Source organism: Pipra filicauda, unplaced genomic scaffold, assembly GCF_003945595.2.
Source record: "Pipra filicauda isolate LSUMZ 115617 unplaced genomic scaffold, ASM394559v2 scaffold317_size908105_pilon, whole genome shotgun sequence".
Lineage (NCBI taxonomy): Eukaryota > Metazoa > Chordata > Aves > Passeriformes > Pipridae > Pipra > Pipra filicauda.
The window spans coordinates 371539-391672 of record NW_024104440.1 but is presented as its reverse complement, the minus strand read 5'-3'; the positions used below and the strand labels follow the sequence as shown (position 1 = coordinate 391672).

The window sequence follows — 20134 nt, the reverse complement described above, 5'->3', positions numbered from 1 at the left end:
AAACTGCAGATTTCTGTTAATAAGGGTAAGCTTACAAGAGTTGAGCTGAGAAAGTTACAATGCCATTGCTGTGTTCCTCTGTTTTTCTTTCCTGTGTTGCCAGCTGAATTAGTAGAATATGTGCTCAAGGATCATCAGGAGAAGCAGGTGGAAGACATTTTTGGTAAGATTTATATGACAAAGACTAATTTTCTCCATGACAGTGTTCTGGCTAACATGTGCTTTATGCCCACAGTTCAAACACTAGTAAAGTTTTATATATATGGTGTCTTCTTTCCACTTGTGACCATGTCCCAGGATTTTCTTGAAAAAAACAAGGATTTTCTGTATTTTTGAAGGCTTTTCTCAAAGATGGCAGATTTATCTCTGATCAAGTTGCTGATGACATCACTATGGCTGTAACACACTCACAGTTTAACTGCCCAGTGCTGTAAATGCCCTCAAGTAGCATCACATTTACTCTGAGCACAACAGGGGTGATATACATGAGTTGCCAGAAGACTTAACACGTGTATAAATGCAGCTCACACACACTTATTTCCGTCCAAGATGCACAGAGCTGCCTGAGGAAGCACATCAGGTTTTACTTCTCACCCAGATCAATGCAACAATGCTACAATATACATATAACAAATTATTCCTTCATTCAGTGCTTGACCAGAGATACTTGCTTGGCTTCTGGGACAAAATCATCGCTTAGGTAGTAGGAAAAATACAGCTGTTTACTATTTCAGAATCTGTATATTAATGTGTGGCTGCTGAGAAATCCATAGAATCAGAAAGATTCACACAATATCTGTGCATCCTCTTTTGTGCTTGAGCAAAATAATTTGAACTAATTTACCAAAGGTCAGTCCTTCCCTGGAATAATTCTGGCTACAGTAAGCTCACATGACTTTTCAAATGATTTATACTGCTCCCTGGTGTGTCTAGAATTTCAGGGGTTTTGCACCTAATAACAATATTTCTATTGGTTTTAGAAAAAAAAACCAAGATACAGTATTAATACTTAAGTATTTGCCAGTAAAAGAATGGTATGGATAACTTGACAGTTCTTTAAACACAAAGTATGAAATCATTTCAGAACCCTTTACTCTGTCTCTTAAAGGATCGAATCCCTTTTGTACATAAATTGAGTCATTTTACGTGTACTGAGATCCCATGTGACATGGCTGTGATGTTTTATCCTTTGCTCATCACTAGAGCATTGAGTAGTATTTATGTTTTATTAGCCACTGAATTTATGGCAGAAGATTAATAGTTTCCAGTTCAGAAGCTAACACACGGCAAGAAAATCTGCATTCAGAGTTCTGTGGGCTTTCTAAACTATATGGATCTGGATACATGTTTTATTGCATAACTTGATTTTTATCTTTTATTTGGAGCCTATTCCATCTTTGCTGCCTGTTGGTGTGTTTCTCTAGCTTTTACTTCTTTCTGTAATTTTTCTAGGAGAAAAAAGGTTGACATTTGGCCATACTTCATATTTTTAGCAGGGAACCTCAATTTGGATGAAATGACTGCTGAAAACATTGAGAAATTTCCTGACATGAAGAAGCAGAAGTGTCATAAACGAAGTAAGTGAAGAACATTAAGAATTTGGAAGGCTGTAGTGTTTGAATTCTAAACTTTCATGGGTTTAGCACAGCCCCAATGCACTTCTCATGCAGTTCTTCACTCATTCAACCAGATGTGTTTCCTCTGCCCCTGCTCGTGGTGCGTGGGCAGGAACTGAAAACAGCTCTTCCAAGCACAGGATTTACAATTCACAGAATTTGTTGCCCTGTAACATGACATTAAGCATGATCTATTTCTTCACATTTTTATCATCCATGTGACAGCGTTAACTTCTTTTTCATTGTATCTATAGCTTAGCAAGTATTGGCTGAACAACTCCCTCTTTAACAGCAAGGACAACAGCAAAAATCTTTGAATGGCACAAAAATCTGCAGCCTAATTAAAACTTCACAGTCAGACTGAAATAATAATATGAGGCTTTTCACATTTGTGTTTATGCACTGGAGCTGCACAGTTCTGAAATAGCTGAGTTGAAACTCATAACACCCCCTTCTACTTTAAAAGGTTAAAATAAGTTTCCGTGGGGTAAACTTAAAATTACCAAACTGGTTCAATTTTTGTCACTTATTCTCACCTTTCTTTCTTTCAGCCTTCCTAGGCTCTGCAGAGAACTGGTCTGATACTTCAGAACCAAAATACAGAAAAATTGGTAAGTCATTGACTGAATAGGGGAAGGTTATGGAGCATATATTTTCTCATGTTCCAAAGTCTCATCCTCTGCTAGGTGTTGGAGCTCTGCCTTCTAGGAGAAGTTTGCTCTCATAGATTTAGTGATTTTGACCATCATGCATTTTCATGTTTCTGCAAAAATCACACTTTTTGTACTCCTCTGACTTATTTATGATATAACAAATCCACATCCTTTTATCAGCAACTATTAACTCGTGCAACTTAGGACCAACTACACAGTAGCTTAGGAACAGTTGGATCCTTATGCTTCAAAAGCACATGTTCCTGCCAGAGGATAGGAAAATTACTTTCTTAACATAAGCACAGTTGAGCTTTTCTAAATCCACCTGAGAGAAGAAAGCAAAACAGCAGAGAGCTGTCTTGGTGCCAAATTTTGTAATTTTTATCACGTACACTTTTTGTTTCTGGTGGGTAATATGACTCAGGTCACAGTTTGGCCTTTTCTGGGCTTGATCCTCTTTGTTCTGTGTGACGTCTTCCAAAACTCTGGGGAAACATCCTAGTGAAAATAATAACGGGGAAGAGATGATTTCTTGGCCCAGTCCATGCTATAAAGTCCTTTAACAAAAACAAGAAAGGGAGAAGGGGAAATTTCTAGGCTTTGCACATTTTTAGACCATCTACAAGACAATGCCTGGGGCCAGCAGTCAGGCTGGAACTTGCTCCCTATGTGTCAACTGGTGCTAATCTTCTTACCCAACTGTAGCCTAAATGGGTGTCTCAGACACAGCTAAAACAGCAAAATAGTCTTCCAACATCCATGTGAGAGCAACCAGTCTGGGATGAATATTTTATACTGTGTTTTCAATTGACATTTGAGCCATTGTATGCCAGCACACCTCACGAGCCTCCTAAGGGGAACTCTGACTGCACCAAACCCCGGGGGCCACGTACATGTCAGGAAGGGCAGCCAAACCAGAGTGTAACCTAGAGATCCATCCAGAGAGTTCTGGGATCATGGGGCTGCACCTCAGCACAATTCAGGCCAGCAGTTGGCAAGGAACTTGCACAGACTGGATGAAGGTGACAGAGAACAGACATGTGCACTGGGTCTGTGATCCAAGCTGATTTTCCAGTGTTCATGTGGAGTTCTGAGGGAGTGGGGAGGGAGGATAGAACAGAATTAGCTGTAGAAAAAATACATTTGCTAGTTCTGGAGAGGTAATTGGAGTTTCTACTGAATGGGTACCTGATGATTGTAGTTATTTAGGTACAAGTGAAGATCCTGGCAGCTGGTACCCATTAAATGTGGGTTATCTTCTATCTGCTTAAGTTCCCTTAGAGATTAGGCACTTTTAAAAGCCTGTGTTTATGCCACAGTAACAAGAGTTCTCAATAAGGAAATGGCACATCAGTTCCAAATGTTCCACCCTATAGACCTTGCATTCCAGTATCATCACAGAGCTAACAGGTGCTCTGTAAAGCTGCACCCATCCTTTTTCTGGAAATCTTCAGAATATTGTCAGCCTCTCTACCTTCCTTGATGCAATAAAGGTGCTGAGGAAGGAGTATATACATAAGACAGTATAAGTACTAGGTACAAAAAATCTAATGGACAAAAAGATGGGCTACTTGACAAAATCAGGAATTTATTTACCCTGTCATGAATGAGTGTCACAGAGTGATCCTGCGAAGGTAAGTGCATCACCTCTTCAGAAGGGTAGGACTACCTACAGTAAAGAGGATAATGTGTGCCAAAGTTCAGAGTGGCAAGCAAAGGATGAGATTCTTTCAAAGGAATTGGATGAAAGTAAAGTTTTTTTGCCCAGCTGTTTTGATAGCTATAGCAGTACCTGTTCTCATCTGACCAGAGCAATGCAACAGTCTCTGGAGAGGAAATTACAGGGGAATTTATCCCACTGATTTAAGCATGAGCTGAAAAACACTTTTTAAAATCTTGCTTTATGTCTCAGTAGAAATGAAAGATTCTTTAACAAAATAATATATCAATTCCTGATAAGCAACGTGAACACATCCCACCCTAAAAGATTTGCATTGCAGACACAGTGCAATTTATAGTGGCACAAAACCCACTCAGGTCTGTAGCTCTAGATGAAAACATCAGACCACAGAAAGTGATGAAATATAGACTTGCTTTTTGCTGCTAGACAGGAGAGGGAAGGAAAAAGCAAAAAAACCCTCTGAGAATAAGGATGTGGCAAACCCAAGGAAACTAGCAGAATAATTCAAATTAACAAGTGTGTCTTACTTGATTTGTAAGAAACTTTCCATAAGCAGATGAAATTGTACAATGCACAAGTCTCTCTCCCCATTTGTCCCATTCTTGGAAGAAAAAAGAGTGCTGTGGGCAAGATGCATCTTTTAAAATTCAGGTGTTTGTGACTGCTCTTTGGGAAACACTCTTAGAGCTGTCCTTACAAGCACTGTAGTGTCTCAGTAGAGAGTCAAGGTCCTCAGTTTACTGCACTTGGCCCTCTCTGCTCTTGTGCAATATTGAGATAACAAAGTGTGCTCGGGAAATTATCACAGCTAATGTCAGACCTTGCTATGTCTAATCTGTCAGCTATCCATGTGTAGATACATCTGGAGATATCTAGAAATAAGACAGGCCAAGAAAGATGAAGAAAAGAAAATTTAAAGGGTGAACTACTCAGAAGAAAAAGTGATCCACTACAGAATTTCAAAAATACATTTTAGGCTTTGAGAGCTGGGTATATTCCAGGAAGCTATCGTGAATTGTTCTTACTGACTAGTGATTCATGTTATCTGTTGACATCTCTTCTCTGGTCCCCTCAACTCCAGCAATGAAATAACGTTCTCCTTTCATTTTGCTTTTTTATTTTGAAGTGGAAGTGCCTGCAGTGGCTGCAGAGAATGGCAGTTTCTTAGCTCTGCCTTTCAACAGCCTGCCAGTGGGCTGCACCTCACTGACTAACCAGCACTTGTCCTTTTCTGTTCCTGCTGCCTACGGCTTGGAAAGAAGTTTCCTAATTCCTGGTATGTACACAGAGCTATAGAGGTGCACCTGTACAGAGGCTCATTTATACAAGGGGAAACTCTCCTCTGAATCTGAACAATGGCAGGAAAACCAAGCATGGCAGCTGTCTCAACCAAACACTTAAATGTGTGGCACTCACTAAAAGAATGAAAACATTCAAGGCAATTAAAGGGCATTGCCCCTGATGAAATGGAAGGAATCCTTCTTTTAATTGGTGAAGTGCAGGTTATAAGAGAACAGTTATTTACTCTATGCTAATCTAAGTAATTCCCTACTTGTCTTAAGAATAGGAAGTCACAGAACTTCCATTAATAAACTTTGATTTAGTTCCAATTACTTTTTCACTGGGAAGTTTGTAAAGGACTGAGGGATAATTACATTTGCAGTAGTAGAGCAAAATCTAGGTTGCAATTGAGCTCATAAAAGCTGAGTAGTGATGGGCTGTGTAACCACCTGGCCTTGGTCATGCTGTGTAGCAGAGGGTGCTCATGGTACACTGTGAAATGCTAATGACCAGGACACAGTTCAACACCTTTCACTGTTAAACCTATGCTGGAAAGGAACCAAAAGCAGTGTATAAGTTGGAAGTCTTGAAGCATCTGATGCTAGCTAAAGCAGCATAAAGCATCAGAGGAAATTCTGTCACACCTACAGAAACTCAGAGCTATGGGTGATTAAATTGCAAGCATTGAATCATCAGAAAAACTACCCAGTGTGGGTTGGGAGGGGGGATGCTGGCTGGCTGCTTGTACAACCTGTATGATGTTCACTTAGGTGGGATGTAGTGCAAAGGATGGTAAAATTAATGCAGATACTATTTTCACATCTTCTCTCTTCTGGTTCTCTGTCTATATGTTGATAGACTTTGCCTTAAGCACTTTTCCTTATATTAATAGGATTTCTTTTTAGACTGTTGAAAAACAGTGGTCACTAAAAGCTGGGTAATCTCCTGTATTTCACTTTTAAGAGTGTTTTTTCTAATGGGTTCTATGGACCTCCTGTGATCCTACAAATTCTCCACAGAAAATATTTGCCTAGAAGCTGTATAAACAATAAGTAGCTTTTAGAAAGCTATTTCTCTCTTAGAAACCTTTAGAAACCAGAAGCTTTAAAACCAGAATAGTAATTATTCTCCATTCATTTCAGGATCTTCAGAACCTTGGACTGCAGAGATTCTACCTGTCAGTGTGAAAGGGAGCCAGGACAATCCAGGCTTTGCAGATCCTCCTCAGCAGTTACTTAACTTTGTTCTTGAAAATGGCATATCTGATTTTATAATATATCCAGGTAAGAGCAATAGCCTTTAGCCCACATAAATAGGCATAAAGTACAGAAAAATCAATGCTGCCAACGAAGTACTAAGTTTAGTTACTGATAGCTATGATATGCTAAAAGCTATTATCTGTTTCTTGCCAGTGTTTACTTCTTCCATGGAAACATTCATATCCCCAGATTTTCCAGTTAGTTCATTTGGTAAGTAGAAAATTGATTTTTATACGTGTGCAGCACTTTTAATGGATAGAGGGACCATATTTCTTCTACTCAAAGCCAATTCTCCTCTCCAGGCTCTACTCATACTGATCTTATTGAGGAAACTAAAAATTGATGGCATTACCTTTTCTGTATTGATCATTGTCTGCTTAATCTAATCCAAAATAAAGTGCAGATAAGGGGTTGTAGAGCTACAGGTTCAGCTGTATTTTAGCAGCCTCTGTGTTTGCTGTGAGACTCCAGTTTCTGGAATAAGTCTTGTGTGGTTCAGACAATGCAAAGCCCAGTGTGCTTGAGCCCCCATCAGAAAGTGGAAGTTGTTCTGGTCCTGAGCGTCTTAAATGCTCAGTGCTGGAAGCCAGACTGCACCCAGCTCACATGGAAGCCCCAAAACCCAAACTGTGAGGGCTTATTTAACTGAACAATACAGAAGCCTAATGTACAGAAAGGCTTATAAAGAAGTCAGAGCCTTGGTCAGGATATAACAGTCCCGCCTGTGGCATCAGACTTTCCTGAGACACTTTTTCCAGCCCTCGGAGCAGGGTTGGAAGCCGGAGTTTGATGTGAGCGTTCAGCTGCTGGTCCCTGCAGCTGCAGCAGCCCAGTACAGGGGCTCTGTTGCCCTCTGGCGGCTTCCACCGCCGCAAAAGCATAAAGTGCGGAATAACAGGCAAATATCCCTAGGTTCGGGGCAGTCTTTGTAAATTATATATACCGCCTATGTGAATACACAACGCTGATAATTCCAACTGATTTACAGTAGCACAACATATGCATGTTACAAGTCTCAGAATTCCAAACGCAGCAGAAAAATTAGCACAGAACATTCCGAGCCAGTGTCTTTTCCTTTTTGAAAAACTATTCACTCCTGACTGATTTGACCAGTTTCTCATCTAAATGTCTCATTACAGCTTTTTTTGGTTTTCCATTCTGTTTTCTAATTTAATAAAATAAATAGTAAACCAAAACCAGACAGCTGCCTGAAAACAGGCACAACCCTTCTTTATTTAATATTTTAGGTTGATTTTTCTTCTACATGGAGGAGAGCTATCTTTGTATTAAATGTGTTCTTTCACTGAAGTAAGGACTTGCTTATTAGAAGTCTGTGCTGCTTCCCTGCTAGAAACAACTCTGAACTCAAACCATTCCAAAGGTTGCTGGCATGCGGGGTAGGAATTAATTTTCAGATTTCTGAAACTCTAAGATTTGTATTTTTTTAAACCACATTCTACAGCAAGATGATGATATAGCATGAAATGCATTTGTTCAAACTTAGGAAGATTAGCCTGTTTTGATTTGGGGGATTTTTTGCAGATCTCTGCTGCATGTAGTTCCAAGACTAAGAGGTTAGGTTTGTTACAGTCTCTGTCAATTTAAATTCTGTCTTGCATTTGCAAAGCTTTGCCTACCAAGAGTTTTGTCAAAACTGACAGTCTGTCATTACCTATAGAAAATATTCTCTCTCTGGAAAAACTCCCAATTTCTTTGTGTAAAGCAGACACTGCTCGTCTGACCCATGTGCAAAAGTTTGAAAGCAAACAGGCAAAAAGAAAGAAATTAGGACAGCAACAGGACTTTGCCAGCAAAAGTACTGGGTAAATTCTGTTACCAACAGTCACTTCACTGTGACTTTCATCTTTAGTGCTTGGTTACAAGGTGTAGAATAACAAAAGGAAGCAATTGCTTTTGAAGACATAGATAAGCACTACGTGTGAATGTGAATTTATTCAAAACACTGACATTTAAAAGAACACTGGATTTCACCTTGCAATGATAGATCTGCTTCATGCCACTGTCAAAACAGCTGTCAGCTTGTTTGGTGCCACACTGTCTGCAACTGCACATCAGCTGAATCCTACCTGTGTGAGGACTTCTTCCCTTTTCCTTGTGAAGTAAACAAAATATCTCTTCCTCTGGATATATGTTGCACTGAGCTTGAAAATTTGCATCAGTCTTATTGTTAAAATTAGTAAGACTGACTCAATTACAATCTCGGTGTCTTCTTCAAGTGTATGGTTTTGTTTCTCCAGATGTAGAAAGGTTTGAAGAAGTTCAAGATTCCATAATTCCTTCTGAAGATGATTTCAAAACACGAGGTGAGTTTAGAACTCTTGAACTTAAACCTTCCAGTATTTCTTGGAAAGAGACTCTGTGCCTCTTTTCATACAGAAAAGCCACTTGTTGTAGGAATCGTCATTCAACAATTTGTGGAGCTGTTCTGAGGGCACAATTCCTGTTTTCATGATTTTAGACTTGACTACCTTTAGATATCTAGATAGCTTTAGATAGCTGTAGTACCTACTCAGCAGGTCAGTATGCTTAGCTGGTTTTATCATCTCTGTAGATAACTCCAAAATTATTCAGCTCATAGATTTAAAAGTGTCTGTTGTGCCTGCACTTCTAACCTGAGGCTGCACAGGATAAATCCAGACCTAAGGGCTTTATGGGAATGGATGTATTTTCACCATGTTACCATAGTACTTAAAGCATCATGAAATGATGTTGCAATTTGTGGACTGGTGTCTTCAGTTTCTGTGTGCTTTTTTATTTCTCTAGAGCTGGTGGAAACTTTCTGCACTTCCCTTAAGGATTATTTCCGAGACACGTGCAAGTTTGTGACCCTGGAGCGTGAGGTAGCACTGGATCACCTGTTTATTGATGGGACACTTGTTCAAAGCCAAACTGAAACCAGGACTGGGAGGAATAGTGCAAAAACAATGGAAAACCAGCTGGTGACTTGCAGTCTGCACGAGAAGGAAAAGATAGCCATCGATAGAAGCCAAATATTTCAAATCCCAAAACGTAAAGGCTTAGAGACTAAAGTGATTTTGGTGCTGGGAAAAGCAGGAATGGGCAAAAGTATTCTTGTTCAGAAGATCTGCCAGGACTGGTCCAATGGAGAGTTTTCTGAGTTTGAATTTGTATTTTGGTTTGACTGTGAGCAAATAAGCTTGCCTGAGAAGCGATACAGCCTGAAGGAACTGCTTCTTGAATTTTTTGTAAAACCTCAGGAGGGAAGCAAAGAGATATTCGAGTACATATTGCAAAATCCTGCTAAAGTCCTTCTGGTTTTTGATGGCTTTAAAGGATTGCATGACCATGAGAATTCTCCTCGTTGCTCAGCCAGCGAGCTGGAAAAAGATTTGTACAGTATAAAGGAGCTGCTTTCAGGACTCATCCAAAGAAAGATACTCAATGGTTGTACCTTAGTATTTACAGCAAGACCAAAAGACAAGGTGTACTACTATGTGTCCAAAGTGGATAAGACTATTGAAATAGTAGGATTTTCCCCTGAGCAGAGAGAACTGTACATAACCAAATACTTTGAAGGATTACCCCACTGTGACAGTGCACTGAAATTAGTCAAAGACCATGAGTACTTGTTCAGTCATTGTTACAGCCCTGGCATGTGTAGATTTGTTTGTTTTCTTTGTGATACAGTACTTGAAATGGGAGAGGAGAGCCTTCCTTCAACTCTTTCTGCAGTCTTCCTGAAATTTTTTCAGCAGAAGATAATACCTGTGCAAACAGACGTTACAGCCACACAAAATCAAGAGAATCTTATTACCCTAGCCCATATAGCCTGGTGTCTTGGAGAAAAGCACCAAAGTGCCATGAAAAGTGATCTTTTTCCTTCTAAAGAAGTTAAAGAGTTTGCTCTGAAATATGGATTTTTCCTTCCATTTGCATTCCCCAGACATTCAGATAGTGAAGAAGAGGAATTTGGGAGCACATTCTCTGATTTTGTCATTCAGAACTTCTTGTGTGCACTTCACCTTTCATTAGCAGAAGAGCTCAAGGATAAAAGTGTAATAAAGTACCTGTCTTTTCCATCCAAAAGGAAAAAACCCTATCACTGGCTAGATTTAGTGCCTCGATTTTTGTCTGGATTGTTGTTTCTCCAGGATGACCCTTACTTCTGCTCCCTTTCGAATCAGGATGAAATACAACCAGTGAAGAAGCAGAATAAACTCTTGAAATATATTAGAAGGCTGCAGATTAATGATCTCTGTCCAGAGAGGCTGCTGGAGCTCCTACGCTGTGTTTATGAAACCCAAAGCAGTTACCTCCTGCAGCACGTGGCCTTAAGGCTCAAGCCAGACTTGTCTTTTCTGAACATAGTCCTTACCCCACCTGATGTCCATGTACTGCACTCTATTTTGAAAAGGTCGAGAAAGGAGTTTTCCTTGGATTTGAGAAACAGCAGCATTGACATGCAAGGGCTCAAAGACTTGGTGAGCCTCAAGAACGTGGCGTCCTTCAGGTTGGTCACTGTCTGTACGTAGTTCGTAGCACTGTCTCTAGATGACACCTTCATGCAACAACAGCTGTCACATCTGTTGGTTTTGCGTGTTTTGTCACCTCACAGGGCCTCCCTCAATGACACTGTCAGGCTCTGGAAATCTTTAGAACAGTCAAAAGACTACGAGCTGCTGAAAGCATCAGCAGAGAAATTTGTTCTTGATCCCTTTAAGGCAAAGACGATGAAGGACATCAGTGACCTCTCCGACCTTGTGGAGATACAAGAGAAGATGGTGAATTGGTAGGCTCGGTTATGATCAGAAGTCCTGTTGTGCTGGCAACTTCAGAAAATGGGGTTTCACTGACAACAGAGTTCTCTGAACAACGGTTGCTGGAAAACAGAGTTCTCTGCTTCTCCAAAGGAGGAGTAACTCAGGCAGTGCAAGCTCTTGTATCACACCAGGGTGTTCTTCTACCCTGCTGTGAGGTGGCTGTCAAGGCAGGGAGGAGCAATGACAGCAATATTCATCAAAACTGCCAATAAAAAGGCCAGCTGTCATTTTTTCTTCAGATTTCTTTTTAATCTCCAAGTGGGCCATCTTTCAATTGCTTTCAGTTGCATAACTTGGGCTGATTCTTTCCCCCTGTAGCCCCTGGGCCATAAATGAAAGCCTGTTTTGCACTAGTCACATGTGGTCTGAGTCAGTCTTTTAGCCCAGGAGATGAAAGCTCGGGTCTATAAACCCTCTGTTTCATCCCTACTCATACTGGGGCTAGGGGACTGGTTGCATTTAAAAGCACACAGAAATAAAGGTTTTGGTTTGCTTTTTAAATGATGACTTCCATTTTAAGATGTGCAGAGTATTTTGGTTAAAATATACACACAATAATTTCATGTCTGACAGAAAATAGTTGATACAGAAAAACGTATTTTTAAGTTTTATTGGAAAAAGAGCAAACAACTGCACTATGAAAGGCAATTATCAGATTGAAATTACTCTGTTGAAGAAAGGTTGGAGCAGAAGTTATTCTGAAGTTTCCTGGTTCCTCAGCTAATGCAGCAATGGTTTATTTCCTGTAAAAATTTACTAACAAGTTATTTTAAAGCACTGTTTCTTTTGCTGAAATATTTATCATACTCTGGTTCTACTGTGATTTATTTAGTGAGCAAGATGCATCTGATTCCACCAGCTATGAAATTCCTGCCATCAAAAACCTCAGAAAACTCGAATTTGCGTAAGTGTTGTACTTCTCTGCTGGTTGATATGATTACACTGAAGAAAGAGAAGTCATGGATATTGGCTGCAGTCCTTGAACTGATGTATAGTTAGTTTATGTAAAGCATTAAGAAAACTTATTTTGCTTTTCTTAACTAGATTTAATTAACTATGGCCAAAACTCAGAAAGCATCATTTCTGGCTCCTGCAGTGATATAGATCAACAAGGTTCTATCAATTTTGTTTGATTTTACTACAAGTTAGCTCCTTACCAACAGGTGTAGATCTTGTGCCACAGGGCATAAAATGTCTTGATCGTGATCCAGCTACCTGGATTTTCCCCCAGAAATGCTCAACTTTTCTATCTAGGTCTCCTGATGTAATTTTCTACCCTAATAGAGCTTGGGCCATGAGAGAATTATGTCAGACAATGCCTCCCAAATAAATTATTTAGCAACCTTTTCCTAGAAGAAGGAAGGTTGACTTGGAAACACTTACTTTGAAAATGAGTGTTCAGTAATATTTCTTTTTTTCCCCACAAACTTCAAGCAGCCTCCAAGGCTGTTCTATTGCTTAAAATATCCTGCCATAGGCTGTGAATTGGTTTGGGCAGAAATTGCAGCAGTGCAATGGAGAACTCTCAGCAGGTCTTCATCTGTTTCCTGCTCTTCAGATCTAACCCAACCCAGCACTGCTATGCTTGGCCTCACTTCTGATTTTATGCTGCTTTCTCTTCTCCTTTCCTCTTCTTATTTACTTCTATTTAAATTTTTTAAAATTCTAATCCTTTTAAACTTGTTCTGATACCAAGGAAACTCCAAATCAGAGGCTGGGATCTGAGGGACAAATGTTGTGAGCATGGATATCAAAATGCAATTTATGCTTTAAGATGCAATAAAAGGTTGATTTTTAGTTAGTCTGAATTGCCAACAGTTGAGGCAAAAAATATTTTTTTTAATCTCAGTTATCAAGATTATACTTAAAATTAAAAACCTGAGAAAGATAAAGAACAGAAATACAGGAATCTAAAAAAAGTGAGATGAATTTTGCAAAGAGGAACAAAAAAAGTGGCAAATGCATGTACCACTGATTCTGTGGTTTCTAAGGGCCTTAGCCTTGTGTGTGCTCCTCATGTGGAGGCTTCACAGCAGAATTCCTTGCTGCAGGTGGTAGGGAATAATTGCTTCTGAGGAGTGTAAACAGCATTGGGGCTGCAGGGAAAAAACTTAAGGATTCTTAAACTTTGCTGTTTGTGAGCATCTGAAAAAACTGCTGCATATCTGTATTTTCTTCCAGGCTGGGTCCGGTGTGTGGCCCTCAGGGACTGCTAAAACTCGTGAAAATTCTTGCAGCATTTCCATCACTTCAGCATTTAGAGTGAGTTCTGCTAAAGATCAACTTTGCCACCGTTGCTCCTCAGCAGCCCTTGATGATGGGGGAGCTCTTGCACCCGAGAAACATTTTCTGTGCCAACAAGACTCCCTGCTTTGATGAACAAACTGAACAGCAGAAACATCCTGAGACTATAACAGCAGATGAAAAGCTCTTCAGCCTCCCTTGGGACACTCGGTGGTGGTTCATTCAGTACCCTCAGTCACTTCCCTGGGTGTTCCTCGGCTTGTGGGAAAGTTTAGTCCAGACCCACTGGGTGGTCCCCCTTTCCTGCCACAGCACTGCCCGAGGGTCACTTATCTCTTCCTTGAAGCTCCAGAACATGCCCTTGTCCATGAAAAACCAACTGTCTCTTAATTTTAAGCTCTACGCAAAACAAGTGTACCAACAATAGCCAGTACTTTGCCACAGTGTCTGTGGGAAGATTACTGGGGTTTGAGAGGGCCTTTGGCCTCACTGGCTCGGCCCACTGGCCATTTGTCTGTACTGGATCTGGCCTTTTCATGATATTTTGGGAAAACAATAAAGCTTTAAGACTGAAATTAGTCCAATATATCCCAGCATTACCTGTCAGATTAGAAGGGGATTCAGTATCTAAAATTGTGACTAGATATGAAGAAAAACTTAATTTCTAATACTCCCACTCTGGAGAAGGATCTGTTTAGGCAGGGATTTACAGCCTCTGCTGGATTTTGTCAGTTCTGTATTTCCGTGTGCGCAAGAAATCTCATTTCAGCTTAGCTGGAACACAGCTATTTCATAACCATTTTAATAATATTGCATATCAAAGGAAATGGGTCAAGCTATTCAACTAGTAAAAAAAAAAAAAAATTCTTAGGCTGTAAATTTGGGCAGCAGAAAGCTGCTTATTAGAGAAGCTGTAATTTGTGTGATGCTTCATGCTGATTGAGGCTACTGCAGAGAAGGAGCTTTTCAAGATAGATAGAGTGGTCTCTGAGGTGAATAAACCACAGAAATTTAGATTGAAAGGGGAGCTAATTCTCTCTTTGTTGTCACCCAGCCTTGATGCTCTGAGTGAAAATGGCATAGGAGATGAAGGAGCCAAGAGTCTATCTGAAGTCTTTCCAACCCTGACATCCCTGGAAACATTAAAGTAAGTGCAAGGGTAACAGTTCTGGGAAATTTTGAAAAGAAATAAATTAAACCCAGAGCCTTAAGGGACTGTGTGTTAACAATTATGGGCACAACTACTCCATTGGCATGGAAGACCAAATGAGTCTATGGGGATAATTAATCTGTACATTCATTAGAGAAATAGGATAATCTTATGGCAATTCCTCACTGCCCTTCAAGGGCCATATTTTGTCTTTTTCTCCTCATTTGGTCTAAACAGACTGTCCAAATTATATTTTAAAAAATGAAAATTAATTTTCCCCATATTGTAATAAATTAGAATAAACGTGCTCAACTAACACAGTGATCTCACTTACTGTAGTTTATCACAGAATAAAATAACAGACATGGGTGCGGAGAAACTCGCCACAGCTCTTCCTTCCTTGTCTTCCTTAAAAACACTAAGGTAAGTGGTGTATCCTGTCCAGTTGTTTTGTACAACATACCTTGCTGTCTCTGTCAGAAATTACTGAACATGGAACAAATATTAACACTGTGCAGCACCCAAGCTTTTGACTTCATTCTTGCATAAAGTCTTTGGAAAGAAGAGGAGCAAAATTCTGACCCAGCGCAGACATACAGAAAGATATCTAGGGAATATAAAGTTGTGTTTTAAACTTTAACTGCAAATAAGCACAAATTGAAAGCGAAAACGCACTAAAAATATTTGAAAACCTGTGATCTAATGTATAGTCTGTTTACATTATCCATTATTCAATTTTGACTGAACTGGTTTGGTTTTCTGCAGCTTGTACAATAACAACATCAGTGATTTTGGAGCAGAAAATCTGGCGAAAGTTCTTCCTGCAATGACATCTTTAAGAGTGCTAGAGTGAGTACATGAAACCTTTTGAAATGGCCCAGGAAAGCCTACTTCCTTGGAGACTGAAAATTCAAATGTCCCATGCTTGGCTTTAGAGGAGACAGAAACTGAGGAAGAAAACTTCAGGGAAATTTCACAGGGAAAATGTGCTTATGCAGAGTCCAAATAGTCAGTGACTAGAGAAGATTAAGGAGCAGTTCACTCTAAAAGCAAAAATATTGCTGTTAAGATGGGAGAATAGGATCATGAAGAGTTGGAGAAAGACCTCAGGCATATAGAAAAAGGATTCCCTCAGATGAACTGACATAGTTAAGTTCCTGTTTGACCTTTTGAGTACATTATTATGGGGTTTTTTTCTTTTTATTTTCTTTCCCCATCTGCAGGGTAACCTATACAGTATTTTTGATTTTGAATTGAATGTTGGATTACACTGCTACATGATGTGATCTGGATTAACAAAGTTGCTTTTATTCCTCAGTGTTCAGTACAACAAAATAACCCGTGTGGGAGCCCAGCAGTTGACCAACAGCCTACGAAAATGTCCCCACATAAAGAACTTGGTGTAAGTCTCTTGATAGGCTGTTTGCTGTACCTTCATTCTGTAAAACTGGGGTAGAAATCATGCTAAAGCTGTGTTCTGTATTTGTCGGATTTATGAGTCACAAAAAGAGATGTCACCAAAAGACAAAAGCAGCCATAGTGATGTTAAAAAGTTGTCTCTGGTTTCAGCTGCATTACTTCCCAATGGTCCCAGGCAACTTTGTCCTGCTTTAGTTTACATTAAGCCTCCCTTTGTTAATCTTCTACCCTCCCATAGACCTCAACCTACTCTGTGCTGCAGGACTTGTGTTTGGAGGATAAACAATGAGCAACCATCACTACAGGTTAAATAGGCTGAAGTTGCCAATACACATTCAGAGTGAGTTTGATGGAAAATTAAAGAACAGTTACAGAAACAGGACTGTAGTGTGTCCTGTAATTAGAGTCAGCAAGGTTATGGAGGACTGAGATGCTTTTTTCTAAATTAAGATGCATTTTCCTTTGTTCCATAGCTTAAATACTTTTATAGCATGATAGTCAAAGGAAAAGGCAACTTTAAAAAAGAAAAAAAAAAACAAACAACAGCAACAACAACAAAGCCACAAACATAACAAATGCACCAAAAACACCATGAAGCAAATTACACTTCTTAAAATCTCTTTCCTTTCTGAATTTGCCCTTGCAGGATGTGGAATCCCGCCATTCCCTATGGAATCCTTGAATACCTTCAGCAGCTGGACTCTAGGATCAGTGTGTAGATTCAGAGGATCCCACAAAGGTAACAGACAGCAAGATTTGTTTCTGTGGGAGCTGTTGATTCTGGGCTCCCTGGCAGCAGGCACAGGAACAGGGTCCATGGACGAGGACAGAGACGCTGCCCTAGAGTGGCACAGATCAGGGTCACATCAGGATCTCTTTTACCCCACTCACCTTGCATCCCCCATCTCCCTGGCACCTGCACTAGCAGACTGCAAGTGCTATGGTAAGAAAAATGGACTTCTCCCAGACCTCCCAGTTCAGTGACTGGCAGCTGCCTTCCTTACCTTCTCTTTTCTGTTGCAAAAAACTAAAGCTCTGTGTACTTCTCATGTTTAACAGATGAGTTCTGTGCTCTACAGAGATTGGTTTGTGTTGATTTTCAGGAAGTCCTTTCACTTTTCCTGTGTTTAATACAAATCCTCAAGAGCTGCTTGTCTCACTATGAAGCTGTACCTAGACTGTACTCAGAGCAAACCACTGGTTCCCACATTCCTTGTTCTCAGTCTCATGGTGTGGTTTAGCCACTGGCAGTCACCTCACTTCATTGATTCTGCCTGCACAGTTTCAAAGATCCCTGAAATAATTGCACTGTTAATAATTTAATAAGTTTGCCAATGATCATCAGGATCTGACTGCCTTGATGCTCCTGGACTGAAGGAACTGTAGCTGGCATGGGAAGTTAGGGATTTGTGTAGGATTTCTGTTCCCAGCTTTCTGCACTAGTGCTGAGAAGTAATGGCAGGAAGTCTGGGTCCTGTCTCCCAACCTTGAGACATGCAGCACCTACCAGTCACTGTTGTCTGTTTACAGAGCTCATCAAATATCTGATTTTGGTCATCTTAATGGTGATTAGGCTGGTGGGTGTATATCTAATATTCTGTTTTCATCATTTCACAGGTATCATAAAGAAGAGGGGGAAGGTGTCCTCTGTGCTCTCCTATCTTCTTGCTGCTTTAGGAATCGGTGGCAGATTTTCGTGTTGCAAAAAAGGTCACATTTAAGTTTCTAAGTGATGCTTAAATTAGGTGAATTATAAAGTTTGAACTTCCAAAGGTCATTTAAAATGCTGTTCAAAGACCCCATCGTATTCCTACTGAAGTGATGAAGAGTTAAGCAACATCAAGTTTCAGAGATGAAAAGAACATCTGGATACTGTGATCACCATTAAAGGAAACCAGGAACCACCAGGACGTTGACAGTGTAAAATTCCACCACCGATTCACCAAAAGCAGACTGAAAGCTGCTGAATCTGCAACACCTGAAGCAGTGATAGATCAAATCTGATTGTTTCAAGGTGCTAGTGGTAACTGTGATCGAATTTGGTCTGATGATTTTGGACTTTCAAAGCCCAGTGTTACAGATTCCACCTGTGTGTATGGGCTGATTTGAAGCACTAGGTTGAGGAGCACAAAAAAGAATGATCAGTCCTAGAAAACGTGATATTGGAAGATTATCCACGAGAATCTAGAAGTGGTTCTTTCTTGATGCTAATCATCAGTGCTGTCTTAAGGTATAGAAAGATATTTTCTATCACTTGTTTGTTACAGAATCCTTCAAAAAAACTGGGGGGAAAAGAAAGAAGTAATAAGAAGAAAGGAATTAAAACTGAAAAACTACTCAGGATTTTTCTGACATCACAGAAATCCAAATACATACAAATACCTTCAATTTATTGCACAAAAAAATCCTCAAAGTGACAATCTTTGAAGGTTTTTACTTTGTCTCAAATGAGAACTGTAAATTCATATACCTGGATTCAGATTTAATTTCTTAAATGCAGCTGGCAGCATAAATGTTTACAGGCATCGATTTTCTACTTGACAGTGATCTCACTACTGTATGTGGTTTATGTGGTGCTCTGGTACAGTTATGAATAACTGGGCAAAAACAGACAAAAATACATTTCAAAGCATTATCATGTCTATGCTGCTGGTCTCAGTCATATGTGGGCCAAATACTCATCCTGTTGCTACAGCAGCAAGCCAATTGTCTCGGTTTTTTCCTTCCTTTCTGCTCTGTGAACATGGAGAGAACTTAAAAATTGTACAGAGGCAATTGTCAGGTCAGCACTAGAGTTCTGGCTTCCTATCAGATACAGTCTGAAACAGAACAACAAAAAGGGATAGAAAAGGCTAGGAATGTTTGATATGCCACAAATTGGGAAGTCTCTCCTTCACAGTTAGCTCAGGGTTAGCTCAGCCACTCCTTTGAAATCTCTTCAGCTAAAAAGCACTGACAATACTGACTCAAGTATCTGTGCAAACTAGAATCTCTCAACTAACCTCTCAAATTTTAAAAGTCCCCAATTTAAACAGCTCAAACCCACAATCTTTATACTCTTTCCAGAAAGTTACACTCCTCTGCTTATGTTTCAGTGCCTGAAGGATCCTGACAGCAGGGATACAAAGTGGACAAATTAAAGAAAGAAGGGAGGAAGGTCTGTTGGTTGTTTCTGAGAGCGGGGGATCAGACATTGTACGTGAAAGAATAGAAAGGTGGGAAAACTCTGTGGAGAATATGAATGTAATTAGAATGTGGTATTTTTCTTAACCGTCTGCGTGGTTCTTCTCTCCAGCCAGAGTCATGGATAAAGGATCTCATTTATACTCCCCTTTTTGAGCTGCTTGAATGGGAGGTAGTTTGAGCCAAATCTTGTGTGATGTTCCCATCAGCCTACGGCGCCCCAGCCGTGCACATCCACGGTGAACCCTTGTCTTGGCTTCCCTTAACTAAGCTTGGGATGACAAATGCCCCTTCAGGCACATATTCTGCAGCTGCACTTTACTGTGACTGAATCTGAGAATGTGCTAAATATTAGCCAGGCAGATGAATGTTACAGGACCCTGTCTGGACTGATAAAGTCATGTTGTATATACTGCTGTTCTCTTTCTACGAGTTAGAGAGAGATGTATTTTTATAATGTACAGATTGTGAATTGTGAGACCGTGTTTTGGTTGTCTTTACACATCTTTTTTTAAAGTATTAATAAAACTGAGTATTATGTTTTACAGTACCTCGTAGTACCTGTTTAAAATTATTTTGATTTTTCTCTTGGAAACGCTATGAAACCACTGCTGGCTTCTGTCATAACGACAAGCTCAGGGCTTCATGTTGCAGGTCAGTGGGAAGCACTGTGTGTGAGGCAGACAGGTTGGTCCTGCTGGCACTTAGCAGTTCAGTGGTCTGGAAATGGAGAAATAATTCCTTCTTAACAGGCAACGGGGTCTTGCAATGCCAAGTGACAGACTGTGAGTTCAGGCTCAGAAGGTGCAAAAGGGCTGACTGAGGCTGCCTGCTAACAAAAGCAAA

The 20134-nt window shown here is 40.1% G+C and overlaps 1 protein-coding gene across 1 annotated transcript in view; it reads left to right on the top strand.

The window, feature by feature from the left end:
- CIITA (class II major histocompatibility complex transactivator) overlaps positions 1-19815 on the top strand; it is a 36556-nt gene extending 16741 nt beyond the window's left edge. Inside the window, exons 4-20 of the mRNA XM_027711146.2 lie at positions 104-163; positions 1494-1577; positions 2168-2227; positions 5077-5226; positions 6374-6514; positions 6644-6700; positions 8749-8814; positions 9275-10982; positions 11088-11261; positions 12125-12196; positions 13474-13554; positions 14591-14683; positions 15026-15109; positions 15452-15535; positions 16005-16088; positions 16752-16844; positions 17723-19815. Coding sequence (XP_027566947.2) covers positions 104-163; positions 1494-1577; positions 2168-2227; positions 5077-5226; positions 6374-6514; positions 6644-6700; positions 8749-8814; positions 9275-10982; positions 11088-11261; positions 12125-12196; positions 13474-13554; positions 14591-14683; positions 15026-15109; positions 15452-15535; positions 16005-16088; positions 16752-16824 — 3071 coding nt within the window. The 3' untranslated portion in view covers positions 16825-16844; positions 17723-19815. The remainder of the gene's footprint in view (positions 1-103; positions 164-1493; positions 1578-2167; positions 2228-5076; positions 5227-6373; positions 6515-6643; positions 6701-8748; positions 8815-9274; positions 10983-11087; positions 11262-12124; positions 12197-13473; positions 13555-14590; positions 14684-15025; positions 15110-15451; positions 15536-16004; positions 16089-16751; positions 16845-17722) is intronic.
- The last annotated feature ends 319 nt before the right edge of the window (positions 19816-20134 follow it).